The sequence below is a fragment of the Parasteatoda tepidariorum genome, chromosome 6 (assembly GCF_982258835.1).
Source record: "Parasteatoda tepidariorum strain Cologne lab strain chromosome 6, Ptep-v5.0, whole genome shotgun sequence".
NCBI classification, from domain to species: domain Eukaryota; kingdom Metazoa; phylum Arthropoda; class Arachnida; order Araneae; family Theridiidae; genus Parasteatoda; species Parasteatoda tepidariorum.
Genome location: NC_141760.1, coordinates 104,713,432 through 104,733,518, shown reverse-complemented (window position 1 = coordinate 104,733,518; position 20,087 = coordinate 104,713,432). Strand labels below are relative to the sequence as shown.

The 20,087-nt window shown below is 32.7% G+C and overlaps 1 protein-coding gene across 3 annotated transcripts; it reads right to left on the bottom strand.

Moving 5' to 3' along the window:
* Positions 1-380: 380 nt before the first annotated feature.
* On the bottom strand, positions 381-19,623 carry LOC107448515 (synaptotagmin-17). Of its 3 annotated transcripts, none has more exons than XM_016063753.4 (8): positions 19,433-19,623; positions 12,308-12,446; positions 9,421-9,571; positions 6,260-6,409; positions 5,022-5,201; positions 4,207-4,366; positions 3,013-3,148; positions 381-709 (listed from the first exon to the last, which is right to left on the bottom strand). In XM_016063753.4, exons 2-8 carry the CDS (start codon positions 12,438-12,440, stop codon positions 402-404), a joined length of 1,218 nt encoding a protein of 405 aa, XP_015919239.2. In that variant the 5' UTR covers positions 12,441-12,446; positions 19,433-19,623; the 3' UTR covers positions 381-401. The 3 variants fall into 3 exon arrangements, with proteins under 3 accessions (XP_015919239.2, XP_015919240.2, XP_015919241.2); XM_016063754.4 differs by having other exon boundaries at positions 12,308-12,471; positions 19,433-19,615; XM_016063755.4 differs by having other exon boundaries at positions 12,308-12,468; positions 19,433-19,600.
* Positions 19,624-20,087: the final 464 nt, after the last annotated feature.

Sequence of the window (20,087 nt, the reverse complement as noted above, 5' to 3'; positions counted from 1 at the left end):
CAATATTTATTTGATATAACTATTTTAAAGTCGAAGAGGTAATAACTCAAATTATAATATTGTTTTTAACATATTTTATCAGAGATTTAATAAGTAAATCTAATTTGTTTCAATTAAAAAATGTGTTTTTCCCAGTTTGAAAAAAAAATTGCCAACATTTTAAATTCTTCAGAGATTTTTGATGGATTTTTTCAGATGAATTTTCATTTTTAAAATCCTTCATGTTACATTGGGCAAACAAAAAGATTTTGAAGCTTTCAATACCACCTTCCATAGCAGTGATTTGTTAGATTGGAGGTCGTTTTTGTTTATTCTTCATATACATATCATCTGCGTCCTCTAATAGAGACTTCATTTTTAATAAAAACTAAAATATGATAGACGGTGAATAAATAATTTTACTACAAATACAAATTTCTCCATTGCACGATATTTCTTTTATCCATTTTCCCCCAGTGTGAGAGTGTGCCATCACTGAGCTCCGTGTAAGGTCCAGAGATCACGCGTCCCAATGTGAAACCTCGACCCAGAATTCCTCTGACCACAACGGAAACGACGAGGCTGGCGTCTAACATGAATTGTGGTGGGAGTACAAAAGAACTTTTGAAATTATAAAATGGATCTACTCCAAGCATTCCACGTGACGCATTCGATTTCACTTTCTGACCCGCACACTTCAGCGTCACTTTTGCAAATGTGTCCAGAGTATCTGAAAATAAATAAACAAATATGAACAAAGCTGTCAATGCCAGGTAACTTCATGGTTGATTTGTTTTCGTGGCTATTTAAAATAAATACTTACGCTTTCGTCTGCGCTCGTTAGCGCAGACGATATTTCGAATGCCTTAAATATGCGAATTAATTTGCGCAGACGATATTATAAGTTATTAAATCAGACACAAAAACTTATCTTCTCTGAATAAACATACCTTAGTTTTCGCCATATTCAGATTTCTGACCTCCAAAATATAAGAGGTAGCCGCAATCAGAGAAATATGGTCCGAACAGTTTGGTCAGGAAAGCATTCCAAAGTTTGGGCGTCTTAATGTTAATTTAACCTTTTGCATATTTCGCACTATCGTGAGAAATTTTTAAGCGAATTGGAAAAATGTTTGCATGTCAATTATTAATTTTGCAAAAATAATTTCATGCAAAAAAATAACTTTTAATAAATATTTAACATTTCTTATTATTTATATAATATTGCTAAAAAAATTGAATTGCAAGGTATACAATTTTATCAATGTTGTAAAGCGGAGAGTCTGAAGACAGCAAGAACAATGTAAACTCCTTGCATGGTTTTTTATTCACACCGATTTGCTCTTTATCTCTCTATACAATTCTAAAACATAATGGTTTAACACAGTTTTCCAATGTTGTCAGCGCATTTTTAATAGCCTGAAAAATTACATGGTAGGATCTAGTTTTCTAGTTTCATGTTGTTTTTATTGCCATCAGCATAAAATTATTAAAAATCATAAAGGTATTATTTAATTTCATGATAAACCTGTACTGAAATTATAATATTTTTAATTTTGATTGTTTTCTAAATTAAGTATTTAAAACTAAGAGAATTACCCTTTCTTATTATAACGTGATTTCACTCTACGTTTTAAGATAAGGTTATTTAAATCCAATCTTATGAGACGTTTTACAATTATTATTGTTTATGCAAATGACATTAAAATACTATTATGAATTACGGTTAAAGAGGTTCGTTAAATGATTTAGAGCCAAACGATCAGCTTCACGCACTATGTGATTTAGACAAAAATTGTACTTAATATATCCGCCTGTATGGTAAGCGATAATATTAAATTATGATTGCAAACTCATCACTGTGCCACTCTCATGTGAAGAGAAATGGGACTTCCCCGAAATATTGCCATAAAGTTGGGAGAGCAGTATTGTCCACATATATCTCAGAGTTCCAAGCACAGGAGTTAATGGACCTAGGCCAAACCACGACAAACACCCTTACCATAATAACCATAATAAGGACCAACATAATCCTAATAATTACCATCAATAATTCCATCACGAACCATTATATTTTTGATGGTAACCTACATAAATAACCATCACCCCAATGTAGGATTTCGGGCTTATTCTTGATGAGCCAACGCAAGAAAACAAAACAAATTGTTTTGATGGCTGCTGAACGAACAATGATTATTATTAAACCATCGTAGAAATGGACCATTACGAATTTGCATCATCGTATCTCAGAAATGAAATGTAGGAAGTATTATGAATAACCATCATCCCAATGTAGGAATTTGGACTGATTTATGATGGTCCAACTTAAAAAAAAAAAAAATTGTTTTGATGGTATATTCCTGTGAACCAACAAGAATTCCTGTTAAACCATCATGGAAATGTATAGTTGGAACCATCACGCAGGGCTCGAAAAACCGCCCATCCTCGGTGGTCAAAAATTCTCCGCGCGAACGGCCATTTTCCCCCCGTTAATGTTCGTGATATATTTTCAATTTTTGTTATATTACAAGAGTCTAGCGCCTCACTTCTAAAATGACCCTCTTAATCTAGAAATCCCGTTAATTCCTTCGTCAGACCAAAGGGGCATGCTCACGTAGTCGGTAAACAAAAGAAAAGTTGCTTAAGGAGAACGGGTACATTGCTGGAGAAGCCATACTCGGGGACTGGTGAAGTTTCTGGGTTTTTTCGGCCTCGTGATGGCATCACGGATCATCATGGATTGCTGGTAAATGAGAATCAAACATCTCTTGATGGTCAACCATCATAGTATTAAAGTAGCATTTTCCTGCATGGAATGATGGAAGTTTGTTGGCATATCAAACCATGAACGCGTAATGAAAAATATTGGTTGATGGTGACCATCAAATGTTGGACCATCATGAATCGCACTGAAACCAACATTAACCATCAAAACATGGGCCTTCATACTTTTGGTCGGATAGTGTAGGTTATGTTTGGTTTCATGGAGTCGTGCAAGTACTTCCGATCCAAATAAGAAAAAAAGTAACCTACCTTTGTTGTGTATTCTCTTATTGTGAATATCAGGATCGAGAGTTAGATGCCTCGCTTTTAACACTTGGACAGAGAGAAGACTCTGAGTGGGGACGTAAGAAAGACCCACCAGAATCTGACCGAGATTCTTTGTTGGCTGAAAAAAGAAAAACAATTAATTTATAACGAGCATCTCTTCCTCTAAGTAAACATGATTAGAAATCTCAATCCTATCCGTCTATCACAAGAACTACTCTGCACATTAGACTCGCCTACTAGCGGTTACCATGGCTACGAAGATAAAATCATTTCGAATTGGGGAATCTATTCCTAAAGGTTTAGGGGAGGGGAATCATGTGATTTCTTCCCTATTAGTATCTATCCATAGCAACATATTTCAGTCTCGATTCTCGTGACAGTACTTTATTTACAACGCTACTTTAAAAAACTATTTATTTACTTAATGCATAAAATAAATTATCATTTATAAGCCACATATAACACGAAACATATAATCCTCGTGGTACTGAAGTCAAACTTCTCAGCATTTATCTTACAATTTCAATTGTATATGCTTTCAATAATTAAATTTTCTGCTACCCCCTTTTCGATGAATTCGAACTAATACGAACGCATTAATTAAAGTATTAAAAATCAATTTGCTTTTGTGGTAAAATGATTGTAAGAGTTTTGGTACTACATCGTTTTTTTTTTAATTTTGTTTTTTTATAACCGTCTTACGGCTACTAATGTTTTACTTCTGTAGCCTCGTAATTTTGAACCCAATCCAGAAGACAAGGTAACTCCTCTATCCCCTCAGCCATCACAGCCCGTTTTACATCGTTTTTATAACGGTTGTTGAACAGTCGATCCTTTTTACTGTTTACGATTACCAATGTTCAACTCGGTATCCTTGTGATTTTGAACCTAATCCCGAACACGAGGGAATTCCTGGATCAAGTATTGGGAGAAATTTGCCTTCGTGGAGGACTTCTTGATGGAACTAACCCGCATTTGTGTTACATAGTGAAGGAAACAGCACATTTCCTTACTGACGTACGAACCTACAGCCTCAGTTCGCTACAGAACTTGCTCATTTAAGTAAAATGAGGTCAGCAAAGAACGCCATGTATAAAAGGGATTTCAAAGACTATGCTAAAATTTTAATAATGAAAAAATTGCATAGCAATGCTTAATAATGGAATGCTAACTTACAATGGACATGGGCGTGAGAGGCAGGACGTGTCTCTGTTTTTTACCGGACAGTTGTGACAGTGGCAAAAGGGCATGTCCTACGGCATCGTGCCTTCCCTGCCTCTCGCAGTCGAACACACTCAACCTCAAGCAGGTCTGGTTGGTAGATGTCCACTTTGACCTAAAATAATTAAAAATAATTCATTAAAAAAGTTTAATAAAAAATAATAAGAAATAATTAATAAAAAATAATTATTAAAATAGCTATTTTAAAATAATTGACTAAATATTAAGAATATTTTAAATTTAAATAGCCACGAAAAGATATTTCTCCTTTTTCAACCTACTAAACTAAACTAAACTCAGTGGTACGACAGCCCATTGAGGGCAAAGACCTACTGTGCCCATCTCAGTTTTCTTGACCCTGGGTTCTGGGGTGCAGGAGCAGATGTCCCGGTTAAGTGGTCAGCCGAACGCGGAACTGTCAGTGTCTAGTTACCAAGCATGCTTGATACTCATTTATCGACCCAGTGAAGGGATGCAAGGTCGAGCAACCTTGCCCGAACCAAGGATCAAACCCAGGGCTTGTGGCACGACAGCGCGAATCTCTACCACGCTGCCACCGGGCTTCTCTTTTCAACCAACCTTCACAACCATATTCGGATTAAAATGGTGCTTTCTGATATTATATTAATTTTGAATGTTTGGCCACCAGAAGTTAGCTTTGCGTTTGGCTTATTGTCAGCTGAACGTCAGTGTACTTAGAAAGATACTCCTCCATACATATAATTCCTTTATTCTCTATATTTTAGGTGTAAAAAAAAGAAGGATTGTACCTGTTTGTGTGAAAGATGTGATCCTCTTTGTAGATTGGGCTGAGGGTGTTTTTGACCGTTCTGGTCATCAGAGAGTTCTTGTTCGAAAAGATGATGCACATCTTAACAAAAGTGTTGTAGGCCTCCTGTGGGCTACTCTTCTTTGGAAGACTGGTTGCTTTCTCCACAAACACGCGTAATCTGAAATTTTAATCCAGTATGTTTTATTCGTGGATTGTGCACACAACAGAAAATCACTCTCCTGCTGCGATTTTCTAATCCAGCGGACTTTAACGACCCTCTTTGGCATTAACTTAAATGAAGAAAAAAAATATTCTTACATTTGTTTAAATTTTATAGTCAATTCCTACTGAGGTCTGCAAAGAAAACTGTTATTTTAGTTAATTTTTATTAAATAATTACAATTTTTCTCCCATATAAAACTGAAATTAATTTTAAAGTCAATTAATTAAGTTTAATTAATTTAATTTATAATAATAAATTATTATTTGAAAGAACTGCATTAACATCAAGTGTAAGTAATTTCAAGTTTATACGTCTTATAGTTATAAACTTGGATTATAATTGTATTATAATAAATATTTTATTCCATCATAATTCCTGGGCATTTTTCTACACACCTTCATGTTTATAAGTCTTATAGTTTTTCAGGGTGCCAGATTTCTCAACAAAAAATAAGCACCTTTTAAGTACTTTTTAAGCAGCCAAATTATATTTTTAATCACTTTCCAAAAAACAACCGAAATTAGGATCTGTGCAGTGATAAAAAAATTTTTTTCAATCCTTTAAAGCTCTTCATTTATTAACATTTTCAGAAACTTCACATAATCGTGATAAAATAACTAGTTTTTGATAAATATTGCAGAGAAAATTGTGAAAATCATGCATTTTTTTGTAATTTAAAATGACAATCGACACGACAAAGGAAAAAATCTAAAAACATAAAAAATTAAAGCACTTTTTACAATCCCCGAATTAAAAAAGCACCGTCAGGGTTTTAAAAAAATGCAAAACTAAAATAAGCACCTTTAAGCACTTTTTAAAAACGCTACGCACCCTGTTTTTAAGCAGCAGAGCAAAATGGAACATTAAGTTGAACACTCAAAATAGCGTCGGACCCCCTAAAGATTTTTTTACCACAGAGAGATAAAATTTGCGACGGTCCCTTTTCGTTTTCAATTTATTTTCATAAATATGACCGACATCAAAATATTCGAATATATAATGAAATGACTGACCTGAGTTCCCGTTCATCGTATGCTGTAAAGAATGTCAAGTAGCCATAGACGTCATCACGTTTAGGTTCTCCCTCTTCTTCTTCGTCTGCTGTCTCACTTTCGGCTATCTCAGTCAGAACATGACGGTCAAATTGAGCACCCTTATTGTAACTGTAAAATCATTCTATACTTTATTCGATTCGAATACAAAATATCGCTAAAGAAACACAAACTTGCTGATAAAGCATTTATTTTCATGCTAAGGAGGAAAAAAGAATTTTCCATTCCAAACCTTCAGGAATAGTGGCACTAGAGAGATTTTGCATAGCATTTGCCCTATAGCTTCTACTTCTTAGCATAACTACAATTTGCGGAGAAATTTTTGCGCATGCACTTTGAAACTCAAATAAAGCATTAGAACGCATAACAAAATCTCTCTACTGAGTTTAATCTTACCTGCAAGCATTTTTTTTTCTTTGCATTAATATTTGGTATACTCTAAGTTCAAATAAGATACTTCTGTTATCTACTAACTCATCGCATGTTGTTAAGAATGTATTATATTTCCTTCTAACAATCAGTTATTTCCTAAGGAGGGAAATCTAATTATAGTTCGTTCACCAGGAGTTGGCACTTGGCTCCACATCCTTCGATGAAGAGTACATTTCAGCGCGGGAGTAAGAGGAGAAACGTCTCCGGACTTGAAATCGAGACAACCCTTAAAGTGCGCCAAACGCAAACAGTGAATTCGTTTTCAGTCACTTCCTTATCATCTGCTATTATACCTTTTGTTACCGATACCGCGCACCCTCGGTCCCTACGCAAACTGATCTAAGTGGGTCACCCACCCGCACACTGACCGCGGCCAGTGATGCTTGACTTCGGTGATCTGTTGAGAACCGTGTCTTAACGATCAGTCCACTGCGGGACGCATTTTGTTAGAAGTAACGAAATAGACGATTTCTTAGATTCGAAAAATAATCATCGATGCTTAAAAAAATTAACTTTATCGTTCTTTGTTACGATTTGTTGTTTTTAAAAATTTCACTAAGATTCACATCTGTCGGTACGTATATTTCTTTCTCACTCGCTACTTTTAATTGACATCTACTCTAGCCCGATCTTATAAAATAAAGATCCCATCGTAGAAAAAAATGCATTTTCTACAGCAATGGATAAATAGTTAATATTTAAAGCAAAAAAGTTGAGAGAACAGAGATACCGAAAAAGTACATAAACTTGAAATAATAAACAAAATTCGCATTAATTTCAATAAAAATGGCCTTCTGGTACATAAAATTTAACTACGTACGTAAGTTGTATTACAGCGAACACCAAATCGACCAAACGTGGTATTTTCTCCCCACAAGTTTAACGTTTAAAAATTCTCGAAATAATTATCCAGTATTAAATCTTTTTTATTTTGTCGGACCACATGTAATTTTTTTTCTACATCCCTTCGTAATTTTAAATTTCCAAGATTTTAGATATCGGGCAGCAAAGCAAAATGTAACGTAAAGCAAAAAAAAAAATCTCTAAGAATCACTTAAAATTGCTTTCGAACAAATTGAAAATTCGATAAAAGAAACTGTTGGGTTAAGTTCATAAACAAATATGGCCCTTTTCAGCCTACTGAATTTCTACTCTGTAGAGCAGGGGTGTCAAACAGAGATGAGCATTTTTGTGGCCCAGTCAATATATCCGAAGCAAAGTAAAAATAAAATAGAAATGTGAATTAGAAACGAAACAAGCATATAAAATTATAATATACTTTATTTATAAACTATACGGATCATTTTAAATTGTCCGCTCGAAAATGTAAAATTCTAATTGGTTGAAATGGAGTCCGTTTCACACTAAGCTATCAATTAGATAGTACATAATCAGGTTTATCCTATTATAGCGAGGTAAGTTGGTTATCTTGCTCCAAGGTTCTCAATCAATTCTGGGATTTGAAAGAAAAAATATGTAAGTCTTTACAAACTATAAATCAAGATACAAGCTTGTTCTCCGATCAAATATGGTTGCAAGATATATCTTTTATGGTTGATATAACCAAACATTTATCCGATTTAAATTTATTGTTACAAGGAAAGGAGCAGATCATTACGAAAATGTTTGACATAATTAAAAAAACATTCAAATGTAAACTATTTCTTTGGGAAAGGCAACTGAAAAATGAATATTTAACGCACTTCCCAACGTACAACAAGACCAAATCTAGTTTAGATGATACTGCATCGTATCAAAAAGTCACAGAAAAAAATTTCGAATCTTAGAACAGAATTTGAAACAAGGCTTAACGATTTTATTCTTTGGAAGACAAATTTTGTTTGTTTCCTTCGATTTTCTCAATTGCGATTTGCTTGAAGCGATTGAGATTCAGTGCTACTCAAATTTGAAGGCAAAATTCATTGAAGTGGGTGTGCCTAAATTTCACGAATATTTACCAGCAAGGTTTGAAAATACTCGAAAATTCGCATTGTGGTGGTCCTGAAAGAGTGGATACCACCTCTGGAGAACGCACTAGGTATGCTCATCGGCAAGACCGATTGTGCAGCTCATTGGAAATAATAAATAAAAAAAATAAAAAATAAATATTTCTGTTATTTTTTCTGATTATTTTATTTTTTCGTTATTTTGGAATGATTTTGTATTTATTTAACTGAAAAGTTTTATAACATCAAAAGTTTTATAACATTCTCGGTAACATCTATACATCTACACATTGTGTATAGATGTTACCAAGAATGACCGAAATCGGGAGAATGTCGACTTTTACTGGTGAATGTCAACAATCACATAGTCGCTTTGTTGAATATCCGTTAATTTGTTATATCCGATTTGATATTAAGTTTTTCGTTGATATTATTATATTTATTCGATATTTTAATATCTGCTGAAGATAGATTAGGAGAAACATCAGTGTTCGGAGTACCAGTTAAATCCATACTGGGCAGTGGCACCTGACCTTAAAAAAACATTGATGTAGGACATACCGGGCAACTAAAACTTAAAAAACATCAATGTAGGATATACCGAGTAAATGTACACCGGGCAGTTGCACTTAACTAGACCTATATTTCGGACATTTACCAAAGCGACTATGTGAGTGTCCACATTCATCTGAGGAAGTCAACAACCGCCCATTTCTGTCATTAACAGTAACATAGAATACTGACTGTGTTGACGACAATGAGCTGCTTCTTGATTTTTTCGCTGTTCGATCAGAAGAATCTGTGGATGGAATTGTGGACCAGCTTCTTCCTCTCTTATGTTCTTCCTCATCGTCAGAAGATGAAGAACTCCGCTCTGCTGCCTCTCTTTTCTCACCTACAATTAAAAAAAAACACTTATAAAAACCTTTGCTTCAAATTACTAAAAAAACAGCATGTATTTCAATAAGAAGATAAAAGAACTCCTGGATCTCATATCGGAAGACATTTGTCTTCGTGGAGGATTTCTTGAGGGAACTAACTCGCATTTGCATTACATGGAGAGGAAAACCAGTAAGACCTCTCACGGTTAACCTGACGGCAAGGGGGTCCTAACACATGATCCGTCTACCACTGGGGATATTTTAGTCAGCACTGTGGTCGATAAGAGTCTGGTGCGGAATTCAAATAAACAGTCTTCGTCGGGATTCGAACCCGGTTTACCTCAATGGGAGGCAAGCACTCCATCCCCTGAGCCACCTTGGCTGACCACAGTAGTGGTTGGGAGGAGAGGAGGGTGGAAACCCGTTTCAAGAACTTCTGCTGTATGCCCTTAAATATTCTTTTTCACACAGGGACCGCACCAAACCTTGAGGGACTGGTTTGCATTACACCTAGGGAAGTTAGCCTTCTTCTCCTCTGTATACTTTGCCAAAAGTAAGAGCTCCCATAGCCATTCGTCTGGACCCGCGGCGGTGACTATGGTAACGAGGTATAGTTTTTAAATTATGAATGCATTTTATGCATCAGGGTGCGCAGCCTAATTTTTCAACAAAAAATAAGCACCTTTGAAGCACTTTTCAAGCACTCAAAAAATATTTTCAAGCACTTTGAAAAAAATATCATAATTAGACAGGATTGGCAAGTTTTTGGCAATTGATGGTTTTATTTGCTTGGCAGTGACGAAGACGATGTTGCGTCATCAACGATGAAATTAACAAGAGGAATGAAATTTTCTCTAGCTATCAGAGAAAAAAAATTGACAATGTTTAGTTGGTCCCCGTAATCAGCAAAAATTCGAGATATATTTCGCTTCTATTCCAGAGGGAGGAAAATGAAATCTGAAATTGAGAATCTCTTGCAAAATGCAGCACATGAGAGAGAAAAATCCCTCCCACTGATTTCAGCTCAGCATACGCAAATGCGGACCCGCAAGTATTTCATCAAACATGCAAAACGAATGGTGTTTTCATACACTACGAACCGACGTTTCGCCGAAATAGATTGTTGTTGAATTAATTGTGAAAAACGTTGAGTAGGACAATTCCTTTTTGCATAATTCGTGGAGAAAATCAACATGGTAAAGAAAAAAATATTTCATTTTGGAAAAGGGAAAACTTAGCCCATTTTAAAAGCACCCATTGAAAAAAGCACATTTAAGGGTCTTTAATAAACGAAAATTGAAAAAAAAAGTAATTTCAAGCACTTTTTAAAAACGCTACGCACCCTATGCATAAGAGTCTCATAAAACTTCAAAATTGTTAGTTGCATTAAATTTGATTTTATTGACGTAGACAAAAATAGCTCACTTGTCTAGATCAGAGGTTTCCAACTAACATGAGGCAGGGGGCCGCAATTGAAACACCAGTCTAATGGCGGGCCGCAACTTCATAAAAATTTTATATAGGACTCTTTTATGTTAGAAGGAAGATTCAATATTACTGTCAGATTTTTATAAAGTTGTACAAGACAAAAGTATTGAATTACAAATTAAAATAAGAAGTAGATTTTTACCTGAGAAATAAATTTTTTGCACCGTTGCACAGTGGGCCAGAAGACCATGATCTTTGGCCAAAAGTCAAAATTAAATTTTCAACTAAAATATGTCTAGGCAGTTTTAATATCGCCCAAATTAGGTATTCATAATCATTCCTAACATTATATTTTACTTTTTGGACCAACAAGAGTACAATGTAGTGAAAAATATTTTTTAAAAAAAGTTTTTTAATGTAACTTTTAAATTTATATTTCCGAAATATATATAGGAATTTCACCTTACTGTTGCATTTTTATCAGAGTATTGAGTCTGAAATTATAGTGCAATTTTTCAATTTGTTGGATTAGTTAATACTCTTGACAAACTTATAGTTTATATCTTATCATTTGACATTTTACAATGTTTGAATCACTTTCGAAACTTATCTCCAAAAGTTCCACGAGGTAATGCTAAACTTTTTTTTGTTGTCTTCCTTGATGTTTCTTCTTTCGAAAAAACCTGCCCCATTTTTCCCACATTGCAAAGGTGGACTAAATACACCGAAAAACAAAAATTATGTTTTTTTCATGTTTTCGCGTTATTTTGTAATTAATTTGCATTATTTTGTAATATTACTTCGGAAATATAATTTGCTTTTAATTTTTAATATGAAATTACGAAATTTATTATATTTTCATTGCTATATTTAATTATTTAAACGTACTATATATACATTTATTTTTTATTTTTTTTTGCTCGCCGGATTTCAGCCGCCATTTTTTTATTATTTTTTATTTCTTGGAATTTTAAGTGTATTTTAAAATTTCAACTACGAATTCAATTTACCTGCACATAAAACCCCCCAAATTTTGAACCAAATTTTATCGAAATACTAATTTTGGCCACGAAACCTTGGATGCTGGCCCACTGTGCGTTGGTATGCTAAATTTCACGGAAACGAAGAAATTAGGGTTTTTTTTAACGAAAGAAAAGTATTTTAAACCCATATAGATTTTTTACGAAAATTGTCAGCAAAAAAATTACAACTAGTACATTTTAGTTCACGGGCCACAAAGAAAGTCTTCGCGGGCCGCCAATCACTGGTCCAGGTAGAAAAGAATGGTGAATACAATTTAAAAATGAAACAAAACAACGTACTGTGGTGATAGGAAGAGTGTCTCCTCGGAATGCAGAACTTGTTGTTAGCACCAGACTGATGCACCAGCGAAGAATTACTGTCACTTAGTCGTTCATCAGCACAACAGCAACAGCATTGTTTCAACCATCTCATGACTTTCTGATCACCCAAAATACATTACCTACTTTAGAAATAATTTAAAAAACAATGGCTACGCTTTTAGCTTACAAGTATAATAATGACCTCTTAATAATTTAAAGTTCAGATTCAAATGCTGAAAAGATAATGCAAACAAATTATTGAAGGATAACTCCTCAGTCTTCCTCGTGTATAGTTCGTTCACCAGGAGTTGCCACTTGGCTCCACCTCCCCGGACGAAGAGTTCATTTCAGTGCGGGAGTAAGAAGAGAAACATCTCCGCTCTTGAAATCGAGACAACCCTTAATGCGCGCCAAAAGCAAACAGTGAATTCTTTTTCAGTCACTTCCTTATCTTCTGCCATTACACCTTTCGTTACTCTAGCGAATGAAATATATTTTAAATTTAAGAATTGCATTTTTTTCCTGCAAAATGTCTCAAAGAGGACAAACTATTCACCCACAAGAGAGCAATATCATCAAATTTATGAAATATTTATTGTTAAAAAAATTCCCATAAAGATTGCGAAAGAAATATTTTTGTCATACGATCCCCAAATAGCAACTTTGCTCAGGATTGTTCACATTCCTTTCCCAAAAATAGCGAAATAGTATCGTCGCATACCACGTGATGAAGGCTGTGGCAAGTGCCAACTCCTGGTGAACGAACTATAAAATGTTTGCATTTGAAAGTATTTCTTTAGCATTTGAAGCTTCGTAGATTACTCTAGTTACAACTGAACTCTACACTTTAAATTATTGGTGTACATAAAAGAGAATTTTGCAGCGAGGAATTTATCCATCACCTTCTACATCAGAAAGCCTCCACTTTCTTATAAGTAGTCCGCGCAGCCTATTTAAAAAGTGTTCCATTTGGGGGCATGAACCCAAATTCTTTTCTAAAAGCAATTGGGAGAAATTTATCATATATATATTTGAGAATTAAATTTGTGGTGGTTGACAAGTAAATAAAACAAACCAATCATATTTATAAATGAAACAAATTCGTAGAGATATATTTGTTACCACTTTCTTAATTTTACTAGATTTTCTATTAAATGGCTCTTTCGTAAACTGGTTTACCTTCATAGTGGTCTGATCGGACTACCAATAAGAAACCGTGTAGAGGCTTTCAGTTAAAGAAGGCGTTGGTTTAAACCACGGTAAGGAGTCCTCTAAAATAAACCACTCACTTACACCTGTCTAACTTACCATGAATCCGATTTATGCTGTTCATCCGGCTGCGAACTGGCTCACCGACAATAATCGCATTATTGTCTGTGAGCATTACACGGTTGCTTTAACACGACAACCATAACATATCCTGCTTAGGTAGTCCCATTCCAGTTTGCGGATATTTTCATTTTATCTTATAACAGTCGTCGAACAGCCAATCCGATTTGGACTTACGACTACTAATGTTAAATTCTGTAGCCTTGTAATTTTGAGCCCATTCTAAAAGACAAGGGAAATTCCTGGATCAAGTGTTGGAAGAAATTTGCTTTCGTGGAGAACTTTTTGATTGAATTAACCCGCGTTTGAGTTACATGGAGAGGAAAACAATAAAGACCTCTCATGGTTAGCCTGACGGCAGGGTGACTCTAACCCACGATCCAATTACCACTGAGGATATTGTGATAATGTTAATTATCACAAGTTTATTTTCTCCTTAATTTATTTTGTTTTTTTTAATTTGCTCTACTTTTATCATCTTAACTTTTAATTTCTTGTTTACGGATCCCTGCTCTTAACTTCATTTAATGTTCAGTTTACATTTAATTCATTTTATCAATTTACAATGTACATGTTTATTTACTGCATTTTTTTTAATTATTAACTTTTATAGATTATTATTATGCTTTATATTTTAATTATGCAATATTAATTTATTTATAATTGTCTATTACTGTTTTTTTTTTACTTTCTTCAGTCATGCACTCATAAGGCGATGCATGACGGGGAAAAAAGAGAGAATTCTCGCTCTTATCTCAATATGTGATTGAATTTTTTTAATGACAAGATTTTGATCTGGTGATGTAAAATGTTGGAAATACTTTGCGGAAAATGTGTTTTTTTATTATTGTGAGTTTACGAAGGCTATTTTATAGTGTTTTGTCGATGTATAACAACGATTCAACAAAAATAAACAGATTTATTTTTACAAGTGACCAGTGTCATATATCTTCGTATTATCACATTACAATTTAGTTGTCTCAACGCCATGTTGGGGTGAGTAGTCATTGTTTTTTTAGTTAGCACAGATGATTATCAATCTCACAAGAATGTGTTTTTTTTTTTAAATATTTCTATATGCAATTCTCCTTATCTTTTATATTAATGGTTTTTGTTTATCTACTTATTTTTCTAAATTTTTGACCCAATGGACCTATTGGGTTATTCGGAGTTCAACAATGCTGGACCACCACTATTCGGCTTTTTATTTAACGCAGTTTAATGTATAATTTTTTAACCTTACCATATTCACTTAAGTATTATTTTATTTTAATTTGTTATGCATTCTTGTGGGTTTGCCTTGCCACATACACAATTTTTATTGTATTTATTAGATCATGTACTTAAGTTGTGAATCAATTGTCTCTAGTTAGTGCTTTAGGCATTATTCTTTCATTAAGTCATTTAAGATTAACCTTGTTTTTTTAATTTTAACTTTGATTAATTGTTTTAATCTCATTACTTGATTATTTTCAATTTTTAATTTCCTTAAACTTTAACAATCTTCCTTTAATTAAACTCTTACAGATATTTTAAGACAGCAATTTAGTCGGTGCAAGCCGGGTGAGGAATTCAGCCATCAGACTGGGAATCGAACCCGATCCACCTCATAGGAAGATGAACGCTCTATCCCCTGAACCATCACGGCTCAAGAAAAAAAAAAGATAATGGATGTTGAGGAGGAAGGGACCATTCCGTAAATTCAGTTTTGCAAAGTTGATGCGATATCCTGTATTGTTTTTTGTAATTATTTGCCTCCTTATACAGAATGTACAACTCATACTATTGTAGTTGTGCATCCATTGTTATTCACTGCTATAGTTGATTAAAATGTAAATGCAAATTTTTATTGTAACCACTGCTATACAAAGCAAAATTTATAACCTATACAATATATATATATATATATATATATATATATATATATATATATATATATATATATATATATATATATATATATATATATATATATATATATATTATATGCATCATATACAATATTTTTGATTTAATCTTACCAGCAAAGTTTCCTACATTTTCTCGTGTTTGATCCATATTCAGGAAGCTTAATTCATGGTCACTATATTTCCACAGCTTCGTTCCTATTTGAAGGTCGCGGCAGATGAATTAACATTTAACCAAGAATATTTGAGGTTGATCACTGGTAAAAAGATTCTACAACCAGATTGTTTTGACTTTTAATATTATTGAAATTTATTTTTGTACAGATAGACTTGAAAGCGTGAAATTTAGCAATAATTTGCTTCCACTTAAAATAATGAGGTTCTTCTGATTTACTGAATTGACACTAAATACACAATTTGGAGAAAAAATTTGCGTGTTGGCTTTAAGGCGGGGGATTCTCCCAAAGTCCTTGTCAAAATTATTATTAGACGCACTATAAGATTCTAAGTAAAATCTTAATTATCAAGATATAATATAACAGATTTATTATTTTGTTTATTGTTTTGTTTTGTTTGGTTTATATGTTTTTTTCTTTAATTTAAACTTCACTCGTAATAAAAAAAAACATTATAATCTTTATTGTATCATTTCTAATATTTAGCGGCACGTTTTAAGAATTTGGCGGCACAAAAAAGTGCCGCGGCACAGTGGTTGAGAATCACTGCCTTATACTATGAATAAACATTTATTTATTTCGTCGGATTCCCGATCCTCAAGATATTGAGGGTAGTCACAATCTGGGGAATGTGGTTCCAATAGATCAGGAGAGCGAGCAAAGTTTTAATCCCGAATCGAAAAATTTTTGCACACCATTTGAAAATTTGTTTATCCAAAGATAATCGCACGCTAAAGCTATTTTTTTAAAATCATTGTTTATTATTTTACTTAGTCGAAAAAATTTAAAAAGTCATACAAATTTTTACATCATTTTAAAAAATGTGCTTCTATATGGCAAAATACAAAATTTGAACCAAATCGATTGAATAGTTTCTGAGAAAGCGAATTTTAAATATACGATTGTTTTAAGGACTACGTACATAACAATCTGATCATTAAATCAAAAGCTATTCATGATGTTCCTTTTTTTATTTATTTATTTATTTTTTCGCTTTGTGCACCCTTATTATGAACTTTCATATTTGAAAAGAAACGGAAACTGGTGAATGAATATATTCGCAAAATCGACACGCAACAAATTTTTTGATTTTTCCTCCCACTCTTAGCTGCTGATTGGTGGCATATATTTTTTTTTTTAAAGAAAAAGAAGAAAGGTCTTTAAAGGATTTTAGTACTATTACTTATTTATAATTATGATATTTTTTGCCTAACTTACACGCTGCACACATACACCGCGTTCTAGCTCTCGGCTTGACTTCTGAATAAACAAAATGTCTTTTAAATTCAACTTCGATCTTTCGTTTACTTTTTTTTTCTTTCGTCTTGGGTGTTATCAGAAATTTTTGTTATCGTGTATTTATAAATATTATTACTTACAAGGACATAATAAAAATGAAAGACACTTAAGATTACTACAATTCTCTAGCAATAAGTATCATGTAAAATTTTAAGTTTTTCAGATCAACTATTTAAAAAAAAAACTATTTGTCCGTTACTTATTTTAGAACAGAGTTTTTTTGCAGAATTTTAAAATCTATAAACCATATATTATGTAAGAGTCGGTCTGAGTATTACGGTATTATATAACAGTATTTGAATATAAAAAATAATATCTCATTTGTGAATTCAAATACATATGGTTTGTATTGTAGAAATGTATGCGTTTAATATGCGATTTGCAAAATTTAGTAGCATTAATAAAATTTGATCAAAACGTTTTAACAGATCTTATGATGACTATGAAATAAGGTTTATGCGAAATATTGAATGGCTATAATTATTTAAAATTCTTAAATTTACTTTTTTTTTCAATCGTTACTTTTTAGTTTTCATTTATTTAGAAAAGCTATATTAAGATATATAATTAATACTATTATTTAAACTAGATCGCAAATTTTATTTTTCTAAAAAAATATTTTAATACTTGATATATATATATATTATTTTTTTTTTTTTTTTTTTTTTTTTGAAAAAGGGTTTTTTTATTTTATTTGTTGTGCACTTAGGTTAGGAAAAACATATTTTTGGGGCTGATACAGCCGGTTGGTTGGGTCCATAAATATTTGAACGGCAATTCTGTTAGGCTAAAGAAAAGTTATTAATGTGAATTTAAATGAAAAAATTTTCTGAGTGGTGTAAATAACACCCCCGCAAACCCCACATTGCAAGGGAGCGCCCGCAGTTTGAGAGCGCACGCTCCAGGAAAAATAACACCATATGAATTATAATAAAAATATTTTTTTACAAGGTGTTTTTTAGTTTTATTTGCAAATAATAATACGACTTAACTAAACTTCAAATATAATTATTGTAAGATAGTGAGTTATTTTCTTGTATTATTAAGATAAATTTCATTTCAATGTGTTAAGTCGATAAATGTATACAATGATTCAATTTACTTCCTTTTCTAAATTCCGCCTTTCCATTACAATTAATAATTAAAATTAAAATAATTGTAATTCGCGTAAGCTCATAAAGAGATTATATCTTTCATTTTCCGGATTTTTATTAATTTGTTTCCCCTTTTTTTCGAATTTTTTTTCTTCCAGCTTCATATTATTTTTATTTCAACTATTATTATTCTTTTCTCCCTTTTCTTCATTGTTCTGTAATTTTTTTCCATGTTTTCTCGAAATTTTGAACATATATACACATTAACCGGTTTCGAATTATCTGTACCCTCACAAAAATGGAATTTGCAATCTTAACTTCACGATTCGAACCGTTTTAAAGTTAAAATTAAATTAATAAAATAAATTTTTTACCCGTAAATTATTCATTTCTCTTTTAAGGGGATTTTTTTTTAAATTCTGTTTCTTTATTTTTGATCTGTCCGCTGTGACATATTAAACCGAGAGCTTTTTCCATCGGTCAATAATGGGACCGAATATATCGTCCGCGAGGGATGAGTAAAGGATGATTTTGGTAGTAGTTTTCACCAAGGAAATACCGAAACTCGTTTGAAATAGAGAAAAAAAAATTTGAAAATTCGGACACAAAAGATTATCTATTTTTTATAATTGAAAATTTAACTACACAAATATAGAGGAAAAAAACTGAAATCATACAAGAAACTGTGTCTCATCATTTATAGAAGTTGAGGGGGCGAGAGTGCCCACAGCCCCCCCCCCCCGGCCCCGGACCACAGTTAATTCCGAGGCCTGATTATTATAGCATAGCTAGCGTTAGTAATATTCTTTTGTTGTTGTGATTCGTTATTATTTTTTCTTAAAACATTAAAAAAACATTGACATAACATAAAAAATCACGCATCTACGAGCTCTAAGTTTTCAGTGAAAAAATTTTAAAAAAAAAGTTTTATCGATTTCATTATTCTTTTCCTTTTATTTTCTTGAAAATATGTTTTCAAATATATTTATTTATTTATTTAAAAGGTAAGATAATTCGTCTCTCCAAAAAGCTTATTCCCGTCTCCGGAACTGCTTCCGTAAATGGTTTTTAATTTATTCCTTAAAAAAAAAAAAAAAAAAAAAAAAAAAAAAAAAAAAAATTATCATTTAAAGAAAGTAAGAGAAAACAGCAATTTAAAGTTTTTCATTGGTTGGTTTTAAACGAACGAGAAAATGATTGGAGAATACATTCAATGAATTTGAGAGTTAAACAGCTGTTAGCTTTGAGAAAAAACAACAGCATATGTTTCTGTAGAAGACACAGAGAAATAAAACTTACTTTTCTTCTTATAAAAAAAGTTAATTAATCCTTCTAAATGTAAATGTTCCAAAGAAGATTCTACATTCTGTTCTTTTTTAAATTATCATTCGAAGAGGGGGGAGGGATGATTTTGAAGAGTGCTCTTCTGCCGCTCTGTCACCGAATGTTTATTGTTGTTGGCCAGCTGAGAAAAATGAACGTGCGCGCGCATCTCCTCCTTCTGACGGCGAGAAACACCTGCTGGCGGAATCAAAACCATCACCTCTTTTTTTCTTCTCTTTAACATTAAAGTGTGAATGACGAGGTTAAAAATCAAAATAATAATATATATTTTAAAGCTGATTCCAGATATATATGTGCCTGTAAAAATTACAACAAGCAGATTTAAGATTGTTGCCAAAAAGTTAGACTATGAAATTTTATGAAAGACTGCTACTTATCAAATGCTGTTTTTTTTTTTGTTTTTTTTTTTATAACTTCTAGAATAGTTCTCCACATGGCCCAGAAGAAGAATTTTCAATTTATTTAATTTCAGCTTTACTTTTCGTTTCGTATTTTGTAAATGTATTAGTCAATAAAATTATACGAATTTAGGATCGTTCATGAGAAAATGTCACCTTTTTTTTTAAATATTTTTGATCCCCTTTTACTCTTATCACGAAGTTCATACTTC